The 21891-nt window shown below is 39.8% G+C and overlaps 1 protein-coding gene across 10 annotated transcripts in view; it reads left to right on the forward strand.

The window, feature by feature from the left end:
* The first annotated feature begins 604 nt into the window (after positions 1-604).
* The window catches only part of ARHGAP29 (Rho GTPase activating protein 29), a 47964-nt gene continuing 26677 nt past the window's right edge, over positions 605-21891 (forward strand). For 8 of the 10 annotated variants that reach the window (XM_077182223.1, XM_054638595.2, XM_077182230.1 and 5 more), the window contains exons 1-2: positions 605-749; positions 3306-3651. In XM_077182223.1, coding sequence (XP_077038338.1) covers positions 3390-3651 — 262 coding nt within the window. In that variant the 5' untranslated portion in view covers positions 605-749; positions 3306-3389. Of the gene's footprint in view, positions 750-3305; positions 3652-17022; positions 17197-21891 lie in introns of those variants that run through there. The other 2 variants (XM_077182232.1, XM_077182231.1) reach the window with 2 other exon arrangements.

Consider the following 21891-nt stretch of genomic DNA (forward strand, 5'->3'; position numbering starts at 1 on the left):
CTTTCTGGGTAGCTGAATCCACAGCTATCCTGGGGATATAGTCTGAGCTTATATAGTAATTTTGTTACTGCTTTAATTTTCAATAAGTAGCCAACAGAGCTCATGCAGGAATAAAAGTGGGCTGAGTTTAGTAGAAAGTGTGTGTGTGTACACGTTACTCACAACAATACTGGAAGCTGTTCAATTAATGACAAACTGGATCCAGGAATACAAAGCGTGGGAGGTTGAGCATGAGAAATTTATTCTGTGCTTTGCCACGGTGTTTGTGTTTCTTGTTGGCCAGATCCCTTAAAAGCAAAGCCTGGTTGCTAAACACCACGTAGCCTGAAGTTGGACTTTTACTCCCTTTGGAAGCGTGTTGCGCGTACAGCAGTGGCTGCTGCGCGGTTCCTTTCCCCGCGCTCGGCGGGCTCGCGGAGGGGCCGTGGCTCGGGTGGCTCGGGTGGCTCGGGTGGCTCGGGTGCTGCCGCTCCCGCCGCTCCCGCCGCTCGCCCCGCGCCCGCACCTGCCCCGCTCCGGGCACCGCTCCCGCGCACCCGCGGAGCTCGTGGGGGCGTGTCCCGCGCTAGCCCCCCCCCCAGCAACCGGCCAATGGCGGAGCGCGGGCGGGGCCGGGGGCGGTGGCGACCCCGGGGGCGGCGGCGGCGAGCGGGGCTCGTTGAGGGGAGGGCGCTCCATGGGCAGCGGGGCGGCCGCGCGAGGGGCCCGCGGCGGCCCGGCTGCTGCCTGCGCTCGGCCGCCGCTCTCCGGTAAGCGCCGGCCGCGGGAACGCTGCGACGGGAGGAGGGCGGGCGTCGCCTGTCGCCGTCGGGAGGAGCAGTGGGCGAGCGTGGGGCAGGGCGCCGGTGAGCCGCCGGGGGGACGGGGGCGGCTGTAGGGGCCCGGTGCGAGTCTGGCCCCGGCGACCCCCAGCGCCCCGCCCGGCGGGTCCCCGGAGCGGTGCCGGGCGCCTCTCCGCGTGCTCACCTCCGCCCTGCCGCCCGGTACCTGCCGCGGCCGCGGGGAGTGCGCCCCGCCGCGGGGCCGTGCGGGCCGGGGCGGCCGCGGGCGCCGGGAGTGCGCGGCGGGGGCAGGGCGGAGCGCCGACCCCCGCCCGGGGCACCGGCAGCGGCCCTGCCCTCGGCCCGCCGGCGACGTGGCCCCTTCTTTCCTTTCTTGCTTGCTTTTTTTTCCCTTTCTTCCCCTCCCTACCGGGGAGATTGTGCTGGGAGAGCAAATTTTTGAAATATCTGGCGCTTTAGTTTTTCATCTTTTTTCCGTCGGGACGGGCAGTGGCTCGCTGTGAGCCAAAGGAGTCTGGAGGCGTTTATAACAAAGCTGGTGGATGCTTTTCGCTTTCAAAGCCCGAGTCTCCTGAAGAAATATGAAACACTTCTCAGTAATGAAAGGCATGTGTTCTGGGAGGGAAACGTTCCCCATCTGCCTTGTAACACAGGAGGAACAGACGTAAGGGCTAATATTTACGAGGAAAAGGTGCCTCTTGTGCTAAGCTGCTCGGTTTTCGTTTTCGCAAGTTTTCCCCGCTTAGAAACACTTTGTCATCACTTTTACAATTTTCAGAGTGGTGGCATTATTGTACTGCTTGTACCAAAAAAAGGCAACGTTTCTAAAGTAACACAGCTTTAAAAGCGTGGACTTGCCACTGGAACAGGTCTAACACATCGTGCTACTTAAAAAGTTGACTCTGAAGCTGGCCAGACTTAAAAGAGGCATGTCTTTTAAATAATATGAAAATCTTTCTCGATATAAATAGATATCACACTTGTTAAGAGGAGAGAAGGTTATGTTTTGCCTCTAATTGCAAGGCAGAATTGCAAAGTAGCTTTGTAGCCATGAGAATTATATGTGGGAACAGAAGAAACTTGCTTAAACACTATGTTTAATGTAAACCTCACTTCAGTCTACTTGAGGTGTTTGGAATTGCTTAATTATCTGCATTATTTGTATAGTGTGATGAGTGTTCTTATACATACTGACTTTAAGCAGTAAACAGAAATTAGAGCAGTTAATTTGTGTTAAATTCTGAAGTTTTCTTCCCTCTCCCCCTGCACACACTCCCTGGAAGGCTTGCACATTAATTACAAAAACAACTGCTTTGACCACGTTTCCTCTGATATTTTTAAACTGCAAACAGAAATAAAGCAGAAATAATGGAAAAATAATTGAGGTGCATTAGAGTAATGCCTACTGAAATTCATAGTGGGTGTGTTCAAAGTGGTAAAGGTGCTACTGTTTCAGTTGGTCTAACCAAATATAAACATATGCAGGAGAACCCGTTTCAACCTGTATTTTTTAGTTTATAGCAACTTTTATTTTTAGGTAAAGTAATTGAATTTGAAGATTTGCTGCAGATGTGTCTGCAACCCACATTAACTTTTTAGCTGTTGTGTTCCAATTTGGTTTTTGGGGTTTTTTTCCCCTGTGGTGTTTAGGCTGTAGCGTAAACACTGGGAATTTCTCCTGGTGTTGAGAGAACAACAGCAGGCGTTGTGGGAGCTGCTGGAAGTGTACCTGACTCTGCCACCTGCAGTTTGCTTTGACATGAATCGCTTAACCTAACATGGCAAAATTTTCAGTAGCTTTCTGGTTTATGTCTTTCCTGAAGGAAAGGAATGCAGCTAATTTCTTAGTTTATACTTCTCCAAATTTGTGCATTTTTATGGTAGAACTTTCAGAGCAGAGCAACGTCATTCAAGATAACTGCAGTGAGACTTGCAGATAAACTTTGATACTAAAATAGTTTTTAATTTTCTTCAGTTTTCCATGTCTTTCTTTTGATTGCCTTTCATATTAATAGATAACAGGCTGAAAAGCCCACATAACTTGTTTGAGGATGTTTTCCTTTCTGAGACAAACTGTGATAGGCCATGGTTTCTTGCGTGGCACACTGCACGAAGAAAATTCATCCTATTTGATCAAAGCTGTGTATTATCTTAATAGACAGGATGCTGAATACAGCTTGGTGGTTCATGCTGGGGGGATGTTGATCATAGTCTCTATCACATCAAGTATTTTTGTGATTGTATTCAGTTGAAGTAACATTTCATGGTAAAGAATAGGTCTTGGTAAATGTAGAGAATGCAATTTCTAAATATTCATGGAATAAACTTCTCATGAAGTAAGCATGCATCATGATTAGCTTTTGAAATAATTTTATACTCAGTTTAGCATTTTAATGTAAAGCAGTATCATCTTGAAAGAAGTTTTGGATCTTGTCAGTACAAAAGTATTGCTTCGCTTATAATTCTATACTAATCAGCATTTTTCCTTCTCTTCCACCCCCTTTTTCCTCCCCACTTTCTAAGGGTTTCACCTTTGGCTTGCCCAATGGCCACCAAGTGACAGAGAGTGTTGACTGCGGGAGCTCTCCAAGCGCGGCGGCTGCTGGGATGTTGCGGCAGAACGGCGGGAGCAGCAAGCGTGGTTTGGGATTAGCCCGCCTGTCTACCTCCAACTTCTTCACCATCTCCACTGCAGGGAACTGGGCAATGGGGCGCAGCACCAAGAGCAGCTCTCTGAGCAGCATTAGCTCCAACTCTGACTGCTATGATAATCCTGTTGTGGATCCAGAATATATCATGCAACTGGTGAACGATGTCAGAAAATTTGCAGATGTGCTACTATATTTGAAGGAAGCCTTTCTTTCAGAAGGTGTGTCAGTTGTTCTTAATTCTTTGATTTTCTGAAACTCTTACCCAACTCCATTTGTGTGTTTTAACTAGTGTTTGCTGTGGTTGTTTCCCCCTGCCCTTTACCTTCACCATTTATCCTCCCTTCCTCTTCCCTCCCCACCCCCAGCATGGTGATTACAGGAAGCGATGGTTTTTAGTTTGGGTTCTGCATTTCCTCACCAGAACAGTGCAATCTGTTTCATAATCATAACAAGGGAAAATAAGCTCTTAGCAGGCTGTCTAGGCTGATGCTTAAATTTGTGAGACCATTGACTGATTGGCTTTTTAACCCCTTGAATGGTTAAAATGGTTTTTGTAATTCCAAACAATTCTATTACTATTTTGGTTATATTTTAGTTTTCTAGGCTGATTTGGTTTTTGAAAGTCTTCCACAGTAGTAGCTTGAGTTTTAAGGTAGAATATAACTGCAGTGTCTTCCTTTGCAAGAGAAGTATTTACTGTCTTCTGCCAGCAGGTGGAAACTGCCAATTTTCTTCCTTGCAGGAGGTGTGTGTGCACATTGTGTTCCTGTACCTTTCAGGGCAATAGCACTAGTCCAGTTTTGGTCATCAGCAGGAAAGCTTTTATCTGAATTTTGTGAGATTATTATCTGAGCTGACAGCCAGAGCAGTTTTGTGTAAGATGTCCTGAGTGCTGAACATTTGCAGTCACCTCTGTGTTCAAGTGAGTGTGCATACAGCTGAAATACTGCTGCTAAAATGTGTGTGAACAATTCTTAAAAGAGCAATAATTTGACACTAGTGATCGCTTTTATGTCCTCATAGTTTTTGCTGAGCACACAAGATGGTCAGAGTTATTTGTGAGGTTGGGTGTCTGGTGCCTACTGAGAATGAAATGGACATTCTGTAGGAAAGGTCTGTCAAAACACTGAAGTGTTCCCATTGCCATGCAGCAGTTGTTAATTGCTTGCTAGTTTAAAATTTTGAGCTCAAAGATCCAAAAAAACTAACATGGAAAACAGGAGTTGTCATCTTATTTTGTAATATGGTATAGAATTAATTTGTGAAACTCTGTTGTCCATTTAAAGGATTTATAATTTTTAAAGGAAAGATGTTTCCTTTCCATAGTTGGGAGTTTTCTTTTGACCCTCATCCCCATAATATAGTGAGCTCTGTAATGCTGGCCATGCTTACTGCTGGCTGGAGACAACCTCCTAGAAGCTGCATAGTTTGGTTTGCATTTTCTAATTTTGAAAACGTTCACAGCTGTCTCTCCAGAAACTAACAAAAACTTAACAAGGTGGTTGAACAGACTTCTTGCACATAAAATTGTGGTTTGCAATGCTTTCAGCTTACCACCACCCTGAAATTAGTTACATCAATTATTTGAAGATGGAATCAGTTCCAGGGATAGGAAATTAATTTCTTCCTTTTTGGAAGGGGTGCATCAATGAGTGTTTATATTTGCTTGGTAAGCATGGCTAGAGACTCCTGTAGGTCTTTCAGCTTCTAACCACTACTCCCTCAGCTTCTGCATCAACTATTAGTTGTTGTGTTGCCTCTCTGGCAGATTTGTCTAAACTCCTGATGCACAGTAGCTTCAGGCTTGACCCTGTGGCTCCCAGTTGTCCTCCTTGTGCTGCTGGGTCCTGCAGTGGTTGGCAGCTGATTGCCAGGGGTGTGTGCCTTCAGTGTCATTCGTACTGACTGATGCTGGTGCTCCCTGTTTGTGATAGCTGAGCTATCATAGAGCCCAGCAGTTAGTCACCTGTGGTTCACCTAACATTCATCTGATGAATCTTGGCTGACAAATCTAAGAGATTTTGGGTTATAGCATGTGTTTGTGTCTAAACTAGAGCATAAATGCCTTGGGATTACAGACTTGAACTGTGTTTTGTTATGCTACCAATGCAAGTTGATTTGTTGCATGAAGAATATGTTGAAATTTCTTGAGGGGAGTACTTGGTGAATGAAATGTTCCATAGATTTCAAGGCTACTTCTCTTTGCGTTCCTTATGCTAACATGATTTCATTTCTTAAATTAGTCTCATTTATTCTTGCTGAATAAATTTTTGATACCCGTCAACAAAGGGAAACCTAAACTAACAACCAACCAACCAAAGCACCCCAAACTAGCAAACAAAACACTCTGAATGTAACTGTAGAGTTTAAAAGTTTGACAGCTGTTTGGACATGAGGGAGCTGCAGTTGTCTCTTGTGTTAAGTACCATATGTTCCATACCCTTCAGTTCTTGCTGTTCTTTAGGCCTTGTACTCACTGGATGTAACATTCTGTTATTAGTGATCCAGTCTGGGGATCACTACAAAATCAGATACTTTACTGTTGTCTTCATTAAAGGAGAGCTCTGGGCATTTTTTCAACCTAGGTCAATGAATCCAGTGCTGTTTCACAAATTTTGTGTTTAATTCTGCTTGATGCCAGGCTGAAACTGTAGTGGTGGTTCGTGCAACTCTTGCAGTTAGTGCATCAGTCTCTTGGTCCAGTCTTCAGCTAAACTTCCGGATGAGCGAGATTGTCCATGTGGCTAGCACTAGTAAGGACAGTTGTTGTCACTGTGTTTTTGTGTTTGAACGGGAAGGTTGTCTTCAGCTGTAGCATTTGGATTTTATGTAGTTAGAGATAATTGAAATTTATTGAGAAATCTCAAAATAAGTCTTATTTCTTTTCTGATAAGAAAATTAAAACAATTCCCTAGCAATTCCTGGAAGGCCAGACCTGAGAGTGTATGTTGAGTTAGTATGCAGAAAATTCAGATAATTTCCTATCATTTGTGCTGTTCTTAGTGCTGTTCATTTGACTGTTCAGTTTTATGGGTGGCATTGTTTTCCTGATGTGCCCCAGGTTTACTTCTTTTTGTTCTAGTTTACATCCCAAGTTCAAACTGTTAAGACATTCTCTGTGCTTTGGGTTCCAACAGTAACATTTCAGCTATTGGCTGAGAGTGTGAGAACTTGCACCCCTCTTTGCAAGGGTAGGACACACAGGGAAGTACAGTATAGAGGCTGGAGCCAATCAGTGATTTTCAAGATAAAAGTAACTTCCTATGGTAAAAGCAGTTTGAGGAACTGAGAAGTTGTTTGCTTCCCATGGAGACCTGCTGAGGGCTTAAAAACCTGACCACAGTATTGAAAATAGTAAAGATTTTGAAGTAAAGATTTTGTGAGGTATATTTAAGGTAAATCCTGTAACTTGAAGAGGTTAGTTCTTGTCCCAAACATGCAGGATCTAACTCTTACAAACTTGTAGTAGAGAATCTACCAGGTCAAAAAAACATTGCTTACTGCATTGATATGCAAAGTTGAGAGAGTCTATTTAATAGGTGTTTATGTATGAGGTTGGTGACTGCAGTCCAAGCTTTTACTGCATATAATAAATTTTACTGTTGCTTCAAGTAAATGATGTTACTGTGTGGTCTTTGTTCAGATGAGATTCATTTTCTCATGCAAAAGAATATTTAGGACACAGTAAAATATCTTCTAATTATGAACTGAAATTAAGTATTTAATCTTTAAACAGTACATAGCAGCTTTTGCTTATATTGCATTAGAGAGGGAGAAAGCATTCCTGTTTCCCTGCTCTGAAGGTACTTAGCTACTAGTTTTGTGACATCTGATACTTTTTTTTTATGAATATAATATATACCATAAGGTCTGCCCTTGAGACTGTGGGAAATGCTGTGTTTCATTATGAATAGCTCTAAGGGTAAAATTTGCATGGGGTTTAAAAGTGCAGGAATAATTACATTTTAATATGTAGTCATCTTGATTGTACTTTAGAATATACTTTGGAATTTTTGCTTCTTTATCACAAACTTTGAAGTAATCATTAAAGTGTGATATTGTGTCCTTCATGTGGGTAATTCTTCATCCTTTTAATGAGCAAAAACTTTTGCTTCAATTTCATCCTATCTTCAACAAATGTAAATTGTAGTTCATTCTAAAATATTAATATACTCTTTTTTCCCCAGGTATCTTAGAACCAGAGTAGCAAGATAAAGTTATTATCTTTCATTACAGGTTTCTCTGAGGTTCAGAATGTGTCTAATTTTTTAGCGTTTGATAGATGTTTTTGTTTGGTTTTGTTGGGGTTTGTTGGGGTTTTTTTTTTGGCTTTGGTTTCTGTTTGGTGGTTTTGTTTTGTTGGGTTTGTTGTTTTTTTTAACTGAAGCAGAGGCGAAAGTGCTGCTGAAGCTGGATGGCCTGGTCAGGAATGTTTGCATTCTCTTTACAGTAGCACCAATACTTTCAAACCCATCAGGAATGCTACCTAACTTGAAACCTATCAGGTTGTTATTTTTGCAGGATAAGATATTCACCCCAGTGGGACAATTCTAAAGGTGTCTCAAGGTAAACAGTTTCCTCAAAATGAGGAACTTGTAATCTTTAGTGACTTCAAAACCTTCTTTTAGCACCACAGAAATTGGTGTCAATCACGTACTGCACTAAAAGCCAGAAGCCATTGACTGAATATAGTGCCTGAGGCTCAAAGGTGAATGATTTCTCTTCAGCCCTTCCTGGCTTGATAATGTATATTGTCCCTATTTTTAGTATGATTAAGGCACTGCGGCATTTTTAGCATTTCATTCATTTCCTTATTTTCTTATAGTCTAAAATGCTACTGTCCTTTTTTCTGAGGCAGTGTTCTTGAAAGTCAGTGTGTCCTGTTTTGCTAGGGAAATCTGAAGCTCATTAGTTACTGCAGTGAAGATTACAGATTGAATTTATGATAATTTTTAATACTAGTTGGAATTTTGCTGTTTGTTCTTTATTCCAATTTTGATGCTTCCCAGTGAAAGGTGCTGTCTTTGATACACCTTAAACTAGATGTATTTACCTGTCTAATGACACCTTCTACTATTAATGCTTGGTAGGTGGGCAAACTGCTCTAAACAAGGATCTGATAAAGTATTTACTTTTCTTCGCAGCAGTTTCTGGAAGCAACATTTGGGAGTGTTTTTAATATTTGTTTTGATTTGGGGGCAGTTGGACTGATCTCTTAGGCCTTTTGGTGGAAGATGGTGCTGGGTTTCTGATGGGTGGGTAGTATTTTGTTTGATAAAGAAAAAACTTTTATGAGAGATGGGAAAAGAAAATGCTGTCAGGGCTGCTAACTTTTGGGAACTGAAAACATAGTGATTATCAAATGTGTAAACAACCTGCTTGTGAATTATTAAATGACCTCTGAGAATTGGTAGAAAAAAGCAGAGGAATCCATGTAATGTGTAGCACATTGTTTCTTTTATTCCATATAGCACAAAAAAGAAGGAAAACAAACTGTCTAGTAACTAATAAATAATATTGCAGAATTAAAAATAGTTGAGGAAGTTGAGAAATAGTCTAAAGTGGAATTTTAAGTTATATCACTTCCAGAATCTATCAAAATGTGATATGCTTGCAGTATCTGAAAGAATAATTTTGTGATTTATTATTAAAATATATTTCTTTTGTACTTTGTAGCTCTATTCAAACTTGATCCACAAGAACTAACAGCATGTTTCAAATGCATTTGCCTGTAATAAGATTGTTCATCCTCTTGCTGAACCAAATTAGATGTTACAAGGTGAATTCTGACAACTTGTGTTTGCTGCTTTGGATGTTATGGTTCCCATGGCAGAGTTAGCAGAAGTGTCTGAGCCTCAGTAGCAGGGAGGGCAGGACTAAACCAGGCTGGGGCAGCTGCAGGGAATAACCTCTGATGCTCTCCTGCAGAAACTGCCTTTATTTTCCTCTCTCCATCAGCAGCTTAATCGTTGATAGAGTTCTGTAACTGTTTAAAATACTCAAGATGCATCTAAACCTGCTGTTTTCTTGTTATAAAGCATGTTATGTTTGGGGTTTTGTTTTAAACATGCTGATAGTCTATTTCCACAGCAGTTTGCAAAGAAACTTCTACATGAGCTGCTGTGATCTCTCTGTTCTCCTTGACACTGGTGGTAGTTCTCGGGTGACTGCATGCCAAGCTGAGTTTTGGGGCAGATGTACCTGAAAACTAGTCCTAGGAAGAAAGGAACTAGTTTTTAGCTGGATCAGTTCCATTAGCTGGCTGTAAGGTTGTACTGAGTGCCAGCAAAAAGGGAGAAGTTGGCTGGCAAAAGAACAAGGGGCCCGAGGTTAAAGTGGAACAAGAGTGTGAGGCTCTAGGCAGAGTTGGTGTGGCCCTCCAGTCTGGCATCACAGCATACATTGCTAAAACCTGTATCTATTCTTTTGTCTCCTTTATTGAATGCTAAGTTTGACAGGGGTTATTAAAGGTGGGGTGGTGGTGGGGAGAAGAGCAAGCAGAGGATGCCCTTTGTGGATGACAAATTAACCAGTCACCTTAGCAGTGAGCTTTTGGCACACTTGAATTTGACAGTCATCTTCTAAACTTGCCTTTCTGAAACCTGCTTCTTACATGCACAGTCATATCTGCTTCCAGTCTTTCTGACCTAGAAATTCCTTAGTACACCCTTTCACATACCTCCAGGTAGTAGTCACTGCTAAGTAGAAGTTCTATCTATCTGAAACTGAAATGGTCCTTTCACAAATCTGAAATAGTCTTTCAAGCTAAAAGATGTGAAGGATATAAACAAGGATAAGAGCAAAGTAAATAGTTCCTTAAATTTTCTTTAACAAGTAAAACTATTGCTAAGAACTGAAAGCCAATAGTAGTGACTTTTTAAAAGAGGTTTTCCTGGGTTATTTAATGGCAAAACTCAGAGGAAAAAAAAATTAGACAGGTTGCTTCTTTTAGTGTAGCTGTAGGACCACAGCAAGCCAGAGACCTCCTGGTCATTTTCCCATGCTTCCTTCACTTTCACATTGTCATTTTCTGGTCCTTGGACAGAAAACACTGAGATCCCTGGCCCTGAGTCATGTTCCTGTCCAGTTTCCTTAGAGTTGAGAAGCTAGGCAGAGAAATGTACAGCCTGGATGAAGGCAAACCCATAGCAGAGTAAAAAAAGGTATTTTACAGTCAGTTTATGGGAGGCAGGCATAGTTATGAACCATAGGTTTTCCCCAGGAACGTTAATCTGGGAGAACAAACTTCCCACCTTCCTCTTCATTTCACTGCAGATCATCCCCCAGTCTGTTTAGCCCAAACCTCCTGTGTTCTGAGTCTGCTGGCTGCAGGCTTCAGTCAGGGAGTCTTGGACTTTCAGACTCTGTGAGCAGACCAGAGGAGCTGGGTATTTCGTTTGGTTCTGCAAGTTTGCAATGATAGTGCACTGCTTAATTCATCTGCAGTCTTCTGTTTCCACTATTCTGAGCAAGAGGAAAAAACCAACCTCCTCTTGAGGTTGAGTTCAAGCAAATCTGTGTTCTTCTTAGTCAAAGTGTAAGCTGCCTGTTAAATGCTGGTTGCTAATGTTGGATAGGAAATGCTGTTTCTTCAGGTTCAGAGAAGACTGAAGTTAAATAATAACTTAGTGGACCAGGAGATAAGTTTGTGGCTGATAGTACTACCCCTCCCCCAGTTGCATACTCCACATTCCTTCAGAACAAATGTTCACTTGTTGCTATAGTGTCGAAGATCAGCAGTCAGGAGGGGGGGGTGTCTTGAAGGCTCGTGAGTGTTTAAAATGTAAAATCAACCCTTATGTGCAGTCAGATATTTTGGTTGACTTAAATAATTAGCACATCTTTCTTTAGGAAAACTCTTAGCTGTTTATAAGAGAGCACAGGCATTTTTCATTCTTATGTTGCTTTTGAAGTGCAAAAAAATGTAATACAAGGAAAAACTTCATTCTTAGTCCTTTTCACATTTCTAATGTACGAAAGCAGCTCAAAACACGCTTAGCTGGAGTATTAATTAGAATTAGCTTCCCTTTCCATCACAGCAACTAGACTAATGGAACTGAAATGACAAAAACAGCAAGAAGAAAGGCCACTAGTGAGGAAGAGGATGAATAGTAGAATTTTAATTTTTGAAAGTAAAGCTAGGCCTTTCAACAACAAAAATCCTTCTAATACCGTTTACAGCTTAAGGAGCAGGAACACTTGAACCAAAAAACAACTTGTATCTCTCAAAGAGCTCTGTCATAACATCTGAAAGATAAGAATTGACCCATATTCAGTCTAAGTCTTGTGTTCTAAACAGCAATTCCATGCACATGTAGGAGCTCTTGTGTGTTTCAAAACAAAACAAAAAACGCTTGCCATAAATGAGTTTCCCACTCTTGGCAAAATGTATTGTAGCATATCCACAAAAATATTCGGTTTTCTCATTTTGCTCATGCATCAATTTATCAAAATTGCAACATAAAAGAACATCAATACAAACAATTTTTGTGTGCCTGACAGTATAGAGTTAAAAGCTGTAATTGTCATCTTAATGATCTTGACTTCATGAAGGTTTCATGGACTAAGCCATTCCTTTTCCACCAGTTTTGTTGGACGTGTTTGTTCTTCCTATTTATGTGGCTAGGTCACAGAACTGAAGCTGACTTGTTGCTTAGTTCTGAGCAAATGTTCATCCAATCTGACAGTTCTAGTGATTTGATTGTTCGAGCTAATGTCTTGCTAATGGATTAGAGTTAGAACAGCATGGCAGAGTAGGAGATTTGATACAGAGCTTGGACCTTGATTTTTGTACATAGCTGTTTCCCTTTCCTCAGGAAAATAGGGATTTTATGGGGTCTTATTCCTTTGTCTGCCTAAAATGCCCCTTTTTATGGAAGACGGACATGACTCATGTGAGGCTGTAGAAAATACTTAAGTTGAGTTATACTTTCATCTTAATAGCATTTGTTACAGAACAGTGTAAATGCAAAACCTAGGACTTGAGGAATTTTCTTTTGTTGAGGCTGAGGTTTAGCTGAACAAAGGATTTTTTCCTTTTCCCCATTTTTTTCTCCTTTATTGCTTGAATAATTTCTTGGACTAATTTTTAAAAGTATGTATGAATTCTTACTTGCCAATTAGAGTTATTTTTAGTTGATAAACCAGTTTTAATCTTAAGTTAACAAAGCTTACCTCTTCAGTCTTGTTTTCTTTGTCATTACTGAAGTACTTCAGATATTCAAGCTATTTTAGTAATACAACATGTCCCCTTTTTCAAATATGGTGATTCTCTCTGCTGTGTATAACTTTGCTTCAGGGCCTACAGGGGGGTGTTGCAGTAGTTCATGATGTTGGTACAAGTTCTGTTAGTGCTTCTTATCTGTGAGACACAGAATGATCCTGGGATTGTGGAGCTTGCTTCATGTACCTGCTGAAGGGAAGGGGAGGTTCTTATTTGGGAAGGAATCAGGTGCTCTTCTAAATCTTAAAATGTCTCAATCTTTCCCTGGTTTTAGAAGTCTGCAAGATGGGAAGGACCTAGTGAGGAAGTTTCAGCAACAATGCGTGAAAAAAATAATGGAAAATGTGAATTGCAGGGTTGTAGATCAGTAAGTTGCAGGAAGTATATTTGTATGGTGGAATTAAAGCACATTCATGACTTTGTAGAAAGAGGCTTTGATATCTTTAGGACTTTGACATACTTAGCAAGTTCATTTCCAAGTTCTTCTCTAAATACTGTATTTAAATTTTCCCAGTTTATGCAGGTGTGATTGTTTTAGGGCTCTGTGTTGTGAGGGAATGGAGCATCTCAGTTCATGTTCTACTTTAGGACTACAGTTATATTCTTAGCTCTACTTCTAAGCTCAGATGTCACTGAAATAATTATGGACATCATATTCCTGAAGCATCAGCTTAAAGACTGCTCAGTGTTCACAGATTTATCTTGCTGTTTTAGTGTTTATAGTGGTATGAATGGATTCTTTAGTGGAATGCTTTCTGTGGGTTTTTTTTTGTTTCTCCTGTGGACTTTTGATTTCATTCATTTGTTGTGTTCAGGGTATGTAAGTTATTTTGTTCTGCCACAACTATGGAACTAAAAGGTCTATCCAGAAGTTGTCCAGTGCTGACAACAAGTGGGGAAAAAAGTGTTTATTGGAATCACTGAAGTGGTGGAGGTGCAGAGCAGTGAAGATTGGCAGTCAGTATGGTCTCAGCTCACAAGTAGGTTATCCACTCCCAAAAGAAGAGCAGTTGAGGAGGCAGCTTTTTTGAGAGGTAGTTCTAAATGCTTTGTTGGTGTTGAGTAAGCTGCAAATTGTTTATCTGCAAGCTTAGCAGTACACATGAATTGTGATAGTTGAGTGAAGACAGTTTGTGAATGGCTTTTGAGAAAGTGACTGTGATAAACGCCTGATGCCAGCGCTGAAGGGGAAGCTGACAGTAGGCTTCAGACTGCAGAGTGCTCAGATTAAATGCTTTCTGCTATTCATGTTTAAACCCTTCTGTTAAAGACAAGCAAACAAATTCAGCAAGCAATGGAGAACTCCTTCTAGCTGTAGTTAGCTTCAGATGATGGCTGGACATGAGATTTTAGAGAAGGTGGCTGAGAACTTAATTTGGAAAGAAAGCAATAGGTCCGAAGCATATAAATTCTTGATCTAGCTTTGACTGCCTGGAATGACAACTTCAGTGGTACTGGGGAGAACCAGATGGGCAAATCCAGAACCACAAAGCAAATGAATTCTGCTGTGTTTCTCACCTTTCTGTTGCAAGGTATTTTGTAGTAATACTATTCTGTTAAGAATTAATGGTGAGATGTACAGTGAGTTACTGTTGTATTTTGGGAAGTGCAAGTGCCAGTGTGACATCAGCTGCTGCCTTAATGATAGTATTACTGTATTTTCTCTTTATCCAAAAATCTTCAAAAATGCTTTGGTGTGAATTAACTGATATCAAAACATTATATTGCAGTGGAGATTGACTGCTCCTGAGTTTAGTAAATGGGAAGATTTTAAAAGTATTTTGTTTGGACCATTCAAATGGCTCTGTCACCTGTGTGAGTTATGCAGTCAGGTTTTACTCTCTTGGGTGGTTGTTTCAGCAGGACATCAGTGAAGGAACTTCAAATAACCCTTAATCCTTTATGTTCACCAGTTTTCTAGACAACTAATGTTATCAGCTGCTGCTTTAGGGACTTGAGTACAACTTTAAATCTAAGTTGATTTTAAAGTGTAACTTTTTTCTTTTAATCAATAAACCAGAAATGGACTACTGTCACATCCTATAGCAGTCCATAGTTGTGTTTAAAAAAATCCTTTAAAATAAATGCACAAAATAACACACCCCTTGTTTAACACCGTATTATCTTGTAATCCTGGCTTTGTGAGGTCTTTAGAAGACTAGGTGGGCAGGCAGCAGTAACATAGCTTCTTCACTCAGTGGCTGAGGCTGATAGTGGAAGGAGCAGGCAGGTAGAACAAACAGCATTTTAGATTGAAATTAACATGAGTTAAAGGTTAAGTATTGTTTGATCATCTCTTGATGTTGGTTACCAAAGGTTAAATTAATTTTATTTAGAATTAATAAACCATAACTTTCATACTACTCTTTCTGTGTGCCAGTTTGATGTGGTATGATCAACTTGCTGGAGAGTCTTTAATTTTGTGATTTGTTCTTTCTTTAAATTTGTGCTGTAAATGTTGAGTGAATATTACTTCATATACTCTCAGAACTTGAACCAGTATGCAAGGAACATAGTTGCTTAGAGCATAAGAGTTCTCATTTTATTTTAACAGTGTCTTCCATTGGCAGCTGTTCAGTCTAGTGACTGTTTGACTAAGTTTTACTGAAATATCTTTGAATAAGAAATAAGTAACTAGTCACTATTAGATGTATGGTTGCCTGTCCCAATGGATATCATTTTTTGTGAACTGTGACTGATCAGATTTATTGCTAATGTATTCATACTAAAGAATACAGCCCTATGTCCACTTGACAATTTACAATTTTAGCTTAAAATGTGTCTTGAAACTTCTGAAGTGTTATCCTCACCTAGATTTATTCTTAACCTCTGGGAAGATTCAGGGAAATGAGCAGTGACTAAAATGACCATGTAGTGTTTTCACTCTCATTTTGTCAGAAATGGGTAAGTAAGGAAACACTTGCAATCTTCATTCATTGCTGCATTCTGGTCTCTAAATTTTGGTTTAATAAAAGATTAAAGTATTCTAAAGATTAAACTGTGTTGCTGAACACACCTGGGTTAGTTGACTGGAATCTCAAGGCTAGTAGAATAAAAAAGTTAAAGACATGTAGTGTACAGCATATTGAAATAGAATAAAAACGGCTTTGTGGTAGTTGTTTTTCTGAGAGGCTTCCCCTCTTCAACAAATGGGGAATTCATCTATGAATCTAAATGTGAGACAACTGTGAAGTAACAACTTTTCTGCCGATGTCAGTTGGCAAACCAACAAAAGGAAAATATGTAACTGCTTTCAGTGTAAGCAGAATTATAAGATTTTTATTATTCTGATGTATTTTGCATATACACCTATTTTATTAATGTTTGAAAAGATTGTTTTAAGACTTTTTTTGTAACTTTAATTTCTGAAAATTAATTTAGTCTGGATTTGCTCTAAATATGTGGTCAAGAAGGACTTCTTACAAAAGTTTTGAATTCACAAGCACAGAATTGGCCCATAACTAAAATGGGGTAGGAATGTTAGTCCAGTTTAATGAAAAACAAAAACCAACACAGCTCAAGGTCACATCAGAGGCTGATCAGCATGGTTAGTGGTTGAATCTAAATTGATAAATTGTTGTATTTTGGCCAGTCCCTAACAGCAAATGACAAATTTGAAAGGGTTATTTTTGCATTTGTGATATATAACAAAAAGTCATCATGCTAGAAAACTTAACTTGGAAGCGTTAATTAATGGGGGATAGTTTTTGTGTTCTATTCAGGGGTATTTTTTCTGCAAAAATTGCAAGCTTGCATATACAGGGTGCTTATTTTAAAAAGTAAAGACAAAACCGTTACTGTTCAAATAAAAAAAGAGTACCAGGTGCTTTTTTATTTCACCCTAAATTTGTGCAACCCGACTTTAAGAATAAATTTAGTAGTTTAACAGTAAAGAGACAATTAACTTTCCAAATGTTAAATGCTTTCTTTTGTTACAAAAGCATTATTCGTGTGGAATAACTGGAATCAAACAGTGCTACTTTCAGTACTGTATTCAGTGAACTGTTTGCAGGAAGTCTCAATGCATTCTCACTGAACTGGGTCAATATTGCTCTATTCAAAAAAAAAACCCTTACAAAACTCTAATGCTTTTATTTCAAATAGAGGCATTTGGGTTACTATTTTTATTACTTTGTTTTCCTCATTCCTAATCAAACTTCACGTGTCCCTAGATTTTCCTCATTGAAATAATTTCTTAACTGATTATTTTCCATAAATTGTAATTTTTTGCTGCAGTATGATGTAGTTAGAGCATTGGTGGGAGCACATGCTGCTAAAGACTATGAATTTAGTGTGGTGTGTTTTAATGATGCCATGACAACAGGGGTTGCCATGATACTGATGAACAAAAAGGCTGGGACTGGCTATCTTGCTAATTTGGAAGCTTCAAGCACTATGTTCCTTGACAGAGGGATGGGTAGGTGGCTTCTTATTCTGCATTGTGCACAGGATAGAAAGGTGATGACTCTCCCAGACCCTTCTGCAGCTTCCAGCCTTGCTAATGATTTTGCAGGAATAAATTCTTCCAGGAATTCTCTGAGTGAGTTTTTCAGTGAATAAAAATGTTTCCTTCCTTATATCTGCAGCATGTAGCCAAATAATGAAGAAATATGATAGCTAAGACTGTTGCTTTCTCATCACTCCTGAACTATGACCACCAACAAATAAATATCTCTACCACCATTAAAGGAAGAAGTTTTGTTCATTTTATATCCATATAGTCAATGAAAATCATGTCTAACTCATATATTTACTGCCTAGAAAAAGCTGCTTTGATGGTAGACCAGAGTGCAGGGACATAGGTAACTTTGCTATGGTCAAACCACAATCAAAAAACTTGCTCACTGTGTGTTTGATTAATTCTTGTGGTCTTTTGAATGTGGTAGTGAACTCTGTTAAATCAAACAAATAGGCCAGGCTGTTAATTGTGTTAGAATGGGGCTGACAGAGATAACAAGCAAAAAGAAAATGATGGTTTAATCTGGGACTGTTTGCCAAACTGCAGATGTAGGAATTAGGCGATTTCCACACAGTTCATGATTGTGTGATTGTTTTGCCTACTCTGTGATGCTCACTGGGAAGTCTCATAGTCTGGATCAGGTTCAGACCTGAGTGCTGACAGTGTCCTAGTATGCAGTATGGACATAGATGACGATGATAATAATGAGCTTTTTAGATAAAATCTGTTTTACTTTGGATCAGCTTCATTCCAATGCTGATTTTTTTCCCCTGCCCTAGGTGGCACAAGTAGTGACCCTATGTAATCCTTCTCTAGAGTGTAATAGAAACAGGATATAATTTACTTAAAGGTCAAATGAGATTTTTTAATAAACAGAGTGAATGGTCTCTTAGCCAAGATATTGGTCTTGAATATTAAAATGTTGGTTACTCAAGCCTTCCTCTTCTGAGTCCTTCAAAGACTGAAAGTGATGAGAAGCTGATTGTTTGCATCCTATAAGGTGAAACTTTTTATTGAAGTTCTGGATCCAGATATTGGGGAAATTGTTTCCCCAAGTTTGTGTGCTTGTTCTCACCACCATCCTGCAAGATTATTTGGCTGGCCTGTTTGTCCTGAAAGAGGTTAGGATTCATGGAGAAGATGTGAAATGGTGCTTAAAATTGGAATTCAGATTATTATATTTCAGTTGAAGGGGAGGTGAAGTACATGCACTTGAGCTGATCCCAGGAGAACAGATTTACAAAGGGAGTTCCCAGAATGAGGACTAGACCTAGTGAGGGTGATGGCTACCGTGGGCATTTAGAGCTCTCATCAGTTGCATTTATTCTACTGGAAATGTCCAGAGTGAGTTCTCTGTAGATTCTGATGATAGTGAAGGCATAGAGTGTTTATGAAGGTAGATGCAGAAGGTATTTGTGCAAAACTCCAAATTACCTTGTTTATAGTAAGATTTTGACCAGTGAGGTGAGTTTCTGTAGACTTCCCTGAGTCTAAAGAGCCTGCTCTGTGTATATAAACTTGTGGCTGTAGAGGGTATGCGCAGCGTGTTGTTCACACCATGTAATTTTCTTGAAAATACTTGAATGCATGACATAACTAACCACATCTTCTTAATTGTAAAAGGCTCCTAATGGAAAGCTGGGCTTTTACTTGTTGTGAGCTAGAATATCTGCTTTGACAGTCTCCCATGCATTCTGACTCAAAGAATTTTGCAGAGATGTGTTACTTTTCAGTTGTTTTATCTAGACTGCTACCCTGTCTTTCTTTAGTGAGACCAACTTCCTTACTAAACAAACTTTTGGCCACAGCAAAACAGTAGTTGTATTAGTGGTTTCCCTTCTTTGGGGACTGGTGGAAATTGAGTAGTAGAGAGAAAGACTGCTGCTGTTAAAAGGCCTTAATATTCTACAAGGAGAAGCAGAAAGTAGAATTGCATGTACATCTCCTGTATGGGTCTGAAGAGCAGTGTAGTGGGGGAAAGACTGTTACTCTGTACTTAAACTTATCCTGGCAAACATTTGTTGACATAAACAACTTCAGAAATGTTAGGGCCAATAATAAATCAGGTCAGACAAAAGAATGCCAGCCAACTGACACAGCAGTGCCTTTCCCGACTGCGTGTATTGTGACCAGCCCTGACTTGGCAGGGAGGGTGACTGGTGCTGAACGAGCTTGATGAGCAAATTTGATTTTGTGTTGCATGAATAGAATCCATAGCTGTAAGGACATTATTGCTTAGTAACTTCCTAAACAAAGGCTTCTCTTTGAGAAATATGTAAAATTAGAAAATAGGTAGATTATACTTTTACATTAAAGATGTGTGAGCAGTTACAAAATGTGGTGACCAAAACCATTGAGGACTGGGATGCCAGTGACAATAGTGTGCTACTGTGATGGCTTGGCAAAGAGACTTTCCAGCTGCTTTGTACTGTCATTCTTGTATATTAGACTTGTCAGCTTTGAATACATGCTTTTTCACCCTGTTCTTCTCTCTGCACTTCTACACAGTATGCTTTCATTGGGGAAGCGTTTGTTTTCAGCTCTTGTAAATGACAGCTCAACCCCTAGTGAAAGAAGATTTTCAGATAGGCTACTAAACTCTATGCAAGCCTTTTTTTTTTTTTCTCCTTTTCAGTTTTAAGAGCTGATTTTCTGCTTTTGAGAGGTAGGGGGCTGACTCATTCCTCCAGGAGATTGCAGGAAACCAGTCACCTGAGTGAACAGCTGAGCTCAAGTGCCCAGAGAAGGCCTCTAAGTGTTGCAGGATCACTGACATCATCCTGCTTTAGACTTGTATGGATTTTGCATTTCATGCTGTTAAGCTTGAGAGATGTTTTAAAACCATATGGCATCCATTGGTGGAGAATTTCCTGCTGACTTCACGTGCATCAATGAATGTGTACAGCAATACAAGTGACAGTAGAAAAACTGAAAGTAAATACTTTTTGTGAGTACTTCAGTTAGATTGAATTGCTGCAGGAACTCATTGGAGGCACATTTCCTTGTGCATTTTTTTCACTGTATTTTTTCTACTGTTGTTTTGATCTCAGCCATTTTCAGACTTCTTACCATTAAAACTCCCTTTCTGTTCATCTGGCATATTTAGGCTGTTTTGCTGCCTGAGGTTTCTAAATCTGTCCTGAACAGGAAATCTCTGGTTTAGTGTCTGTTTGGTCTCAGTTATTGTGAATGCAGTGTAGTTGTGGTTCCTGATGCCTTCTGCCCCCACCTCTCCCCAAGCACCACTTGTCACAGACCTTTTGTCTTCTGGAGGCACAGAAACAATGTTTCAGATATTTTGTAAACAAATGATACAGTGATGGAATACAAAGAAATCTCAGTTGGGTGTAGCCTTTGCTTTTGAAAGTACAAATAAGTAATCTCCTCCTTGATTGCACTATTATAGTGATAGTGTTCTTCTGGATGGTATGATAAACATTTAGTTCAGCTCAGTAGTTGTTTTCCATTAGCATTTCCCTTTGAAGCTTATTACGGCTCTTCCAGACATGAAGGGGCTTGTGTCCACTTCAAGACTTTTCTTTCATTTTTCCCCTTCTCACTTATTTTGACTTTCCCACCCAGCTCTATTGTTCTGGCAAGATATGTTATCAAATTTTAATAGTATTGAGTCAGTTCAAAATCATTATACGTAGGTGTAAATGAAGATGAAGCCACAACTGGGTGGTCATTTTTTTTAACAAGTTACTTAGAACTTTCCTAATTTTCTGCTGACTAAGATGGATTTTCCTAAACTTTTGTGTGTCCTGTTACAGATAGAGCTTGCTTGTCCCTTCCAGCAGGAAAAGTGCCTGTGAATGGTAGATAGTGTTTACCTTTGTGTACTTCCTGAGTCAAGGCTTATTCCTTTGACAATGTATAAGCCAGTCTGAGTTGAAAAAATCTGCTGATATGTGGCATGTAGGGAAATAAAGCCTGAAGCATGTGGTCCTTAGGAGATTTGCTGTTGTACCTGATACAAATACATAAAATTTGTGTGTAGCCTCTGCACATGCACACCTGACAGCAGTGATCCACTATACTGATGTGTCATGTTGTACTATGTGGATTCCTCAGAAAAATTTAGGTGCCTCTAGCCTGAATATAATGTCTTGTCACCAGAAAAAATGGCTCTGAGTTGAAACTATTCTCTGAGCAACACTGGATCAATTTGCACTGTACTGTGATTGTCTCTATTGACCTGTTTGTTATCATGGCCACAGACACAGAATTGCCCTGCTCGGTGGGGAAGTGAGTCAGCTTCTATTAGATCCTCTTTTTCTTTTTCATAAGCTAGACTTTCCTGAATTTGAAAGCTTTTTACCACAACTTGCAACGCAGCACTCTGGCACATGAGGAACTTTAATTCCATGCACCAGCACCTCTACTGTAACAGAACAGATTGTGGTTTAACCTGTGCTGTGCATGCAACAATAAGTGTTTTGTAAAAAACTTAGATGAGGTTGGGATTTAGAAGCACATAGCAAGAGGCATGTGCTATAAAAAGCATCACCATCTTGGAGTGTGTTTGTGAATTTTTCTGATTTGGCCTAATTTAGATGTTCAACTTACTTATCAGGACTAACATGCTTAAAGACAGACATTTGTAGATCTTGGCTTATATACTAAAGATGCTTAAGGTTTTGCTGATACTTTAATTAAAAACTAACCAACATTTGCCAGAAATTTTAATTTACAAACATACCTATATGGTGTTGAATTTGTATCAGGTGAAGAATTACTTAATGAACAATCAGAATCTGCTTTTGTTGATACCTT

This window comes from Agelaius phoeniceus, chromosome 8 (assembly GCF_051311805.1).
Source record: "Agelaius phoeniceus isolate bAgePho1 chromosome 8, bAgePho1.hap1, whole genome shotgun sequence".
Taxonomy (NCBI): Eukaryota; Metazoa; Chordata; class Aves; order Passeriformes; family Icteridae; genus Agelaius; species Agelaius phoeniceus.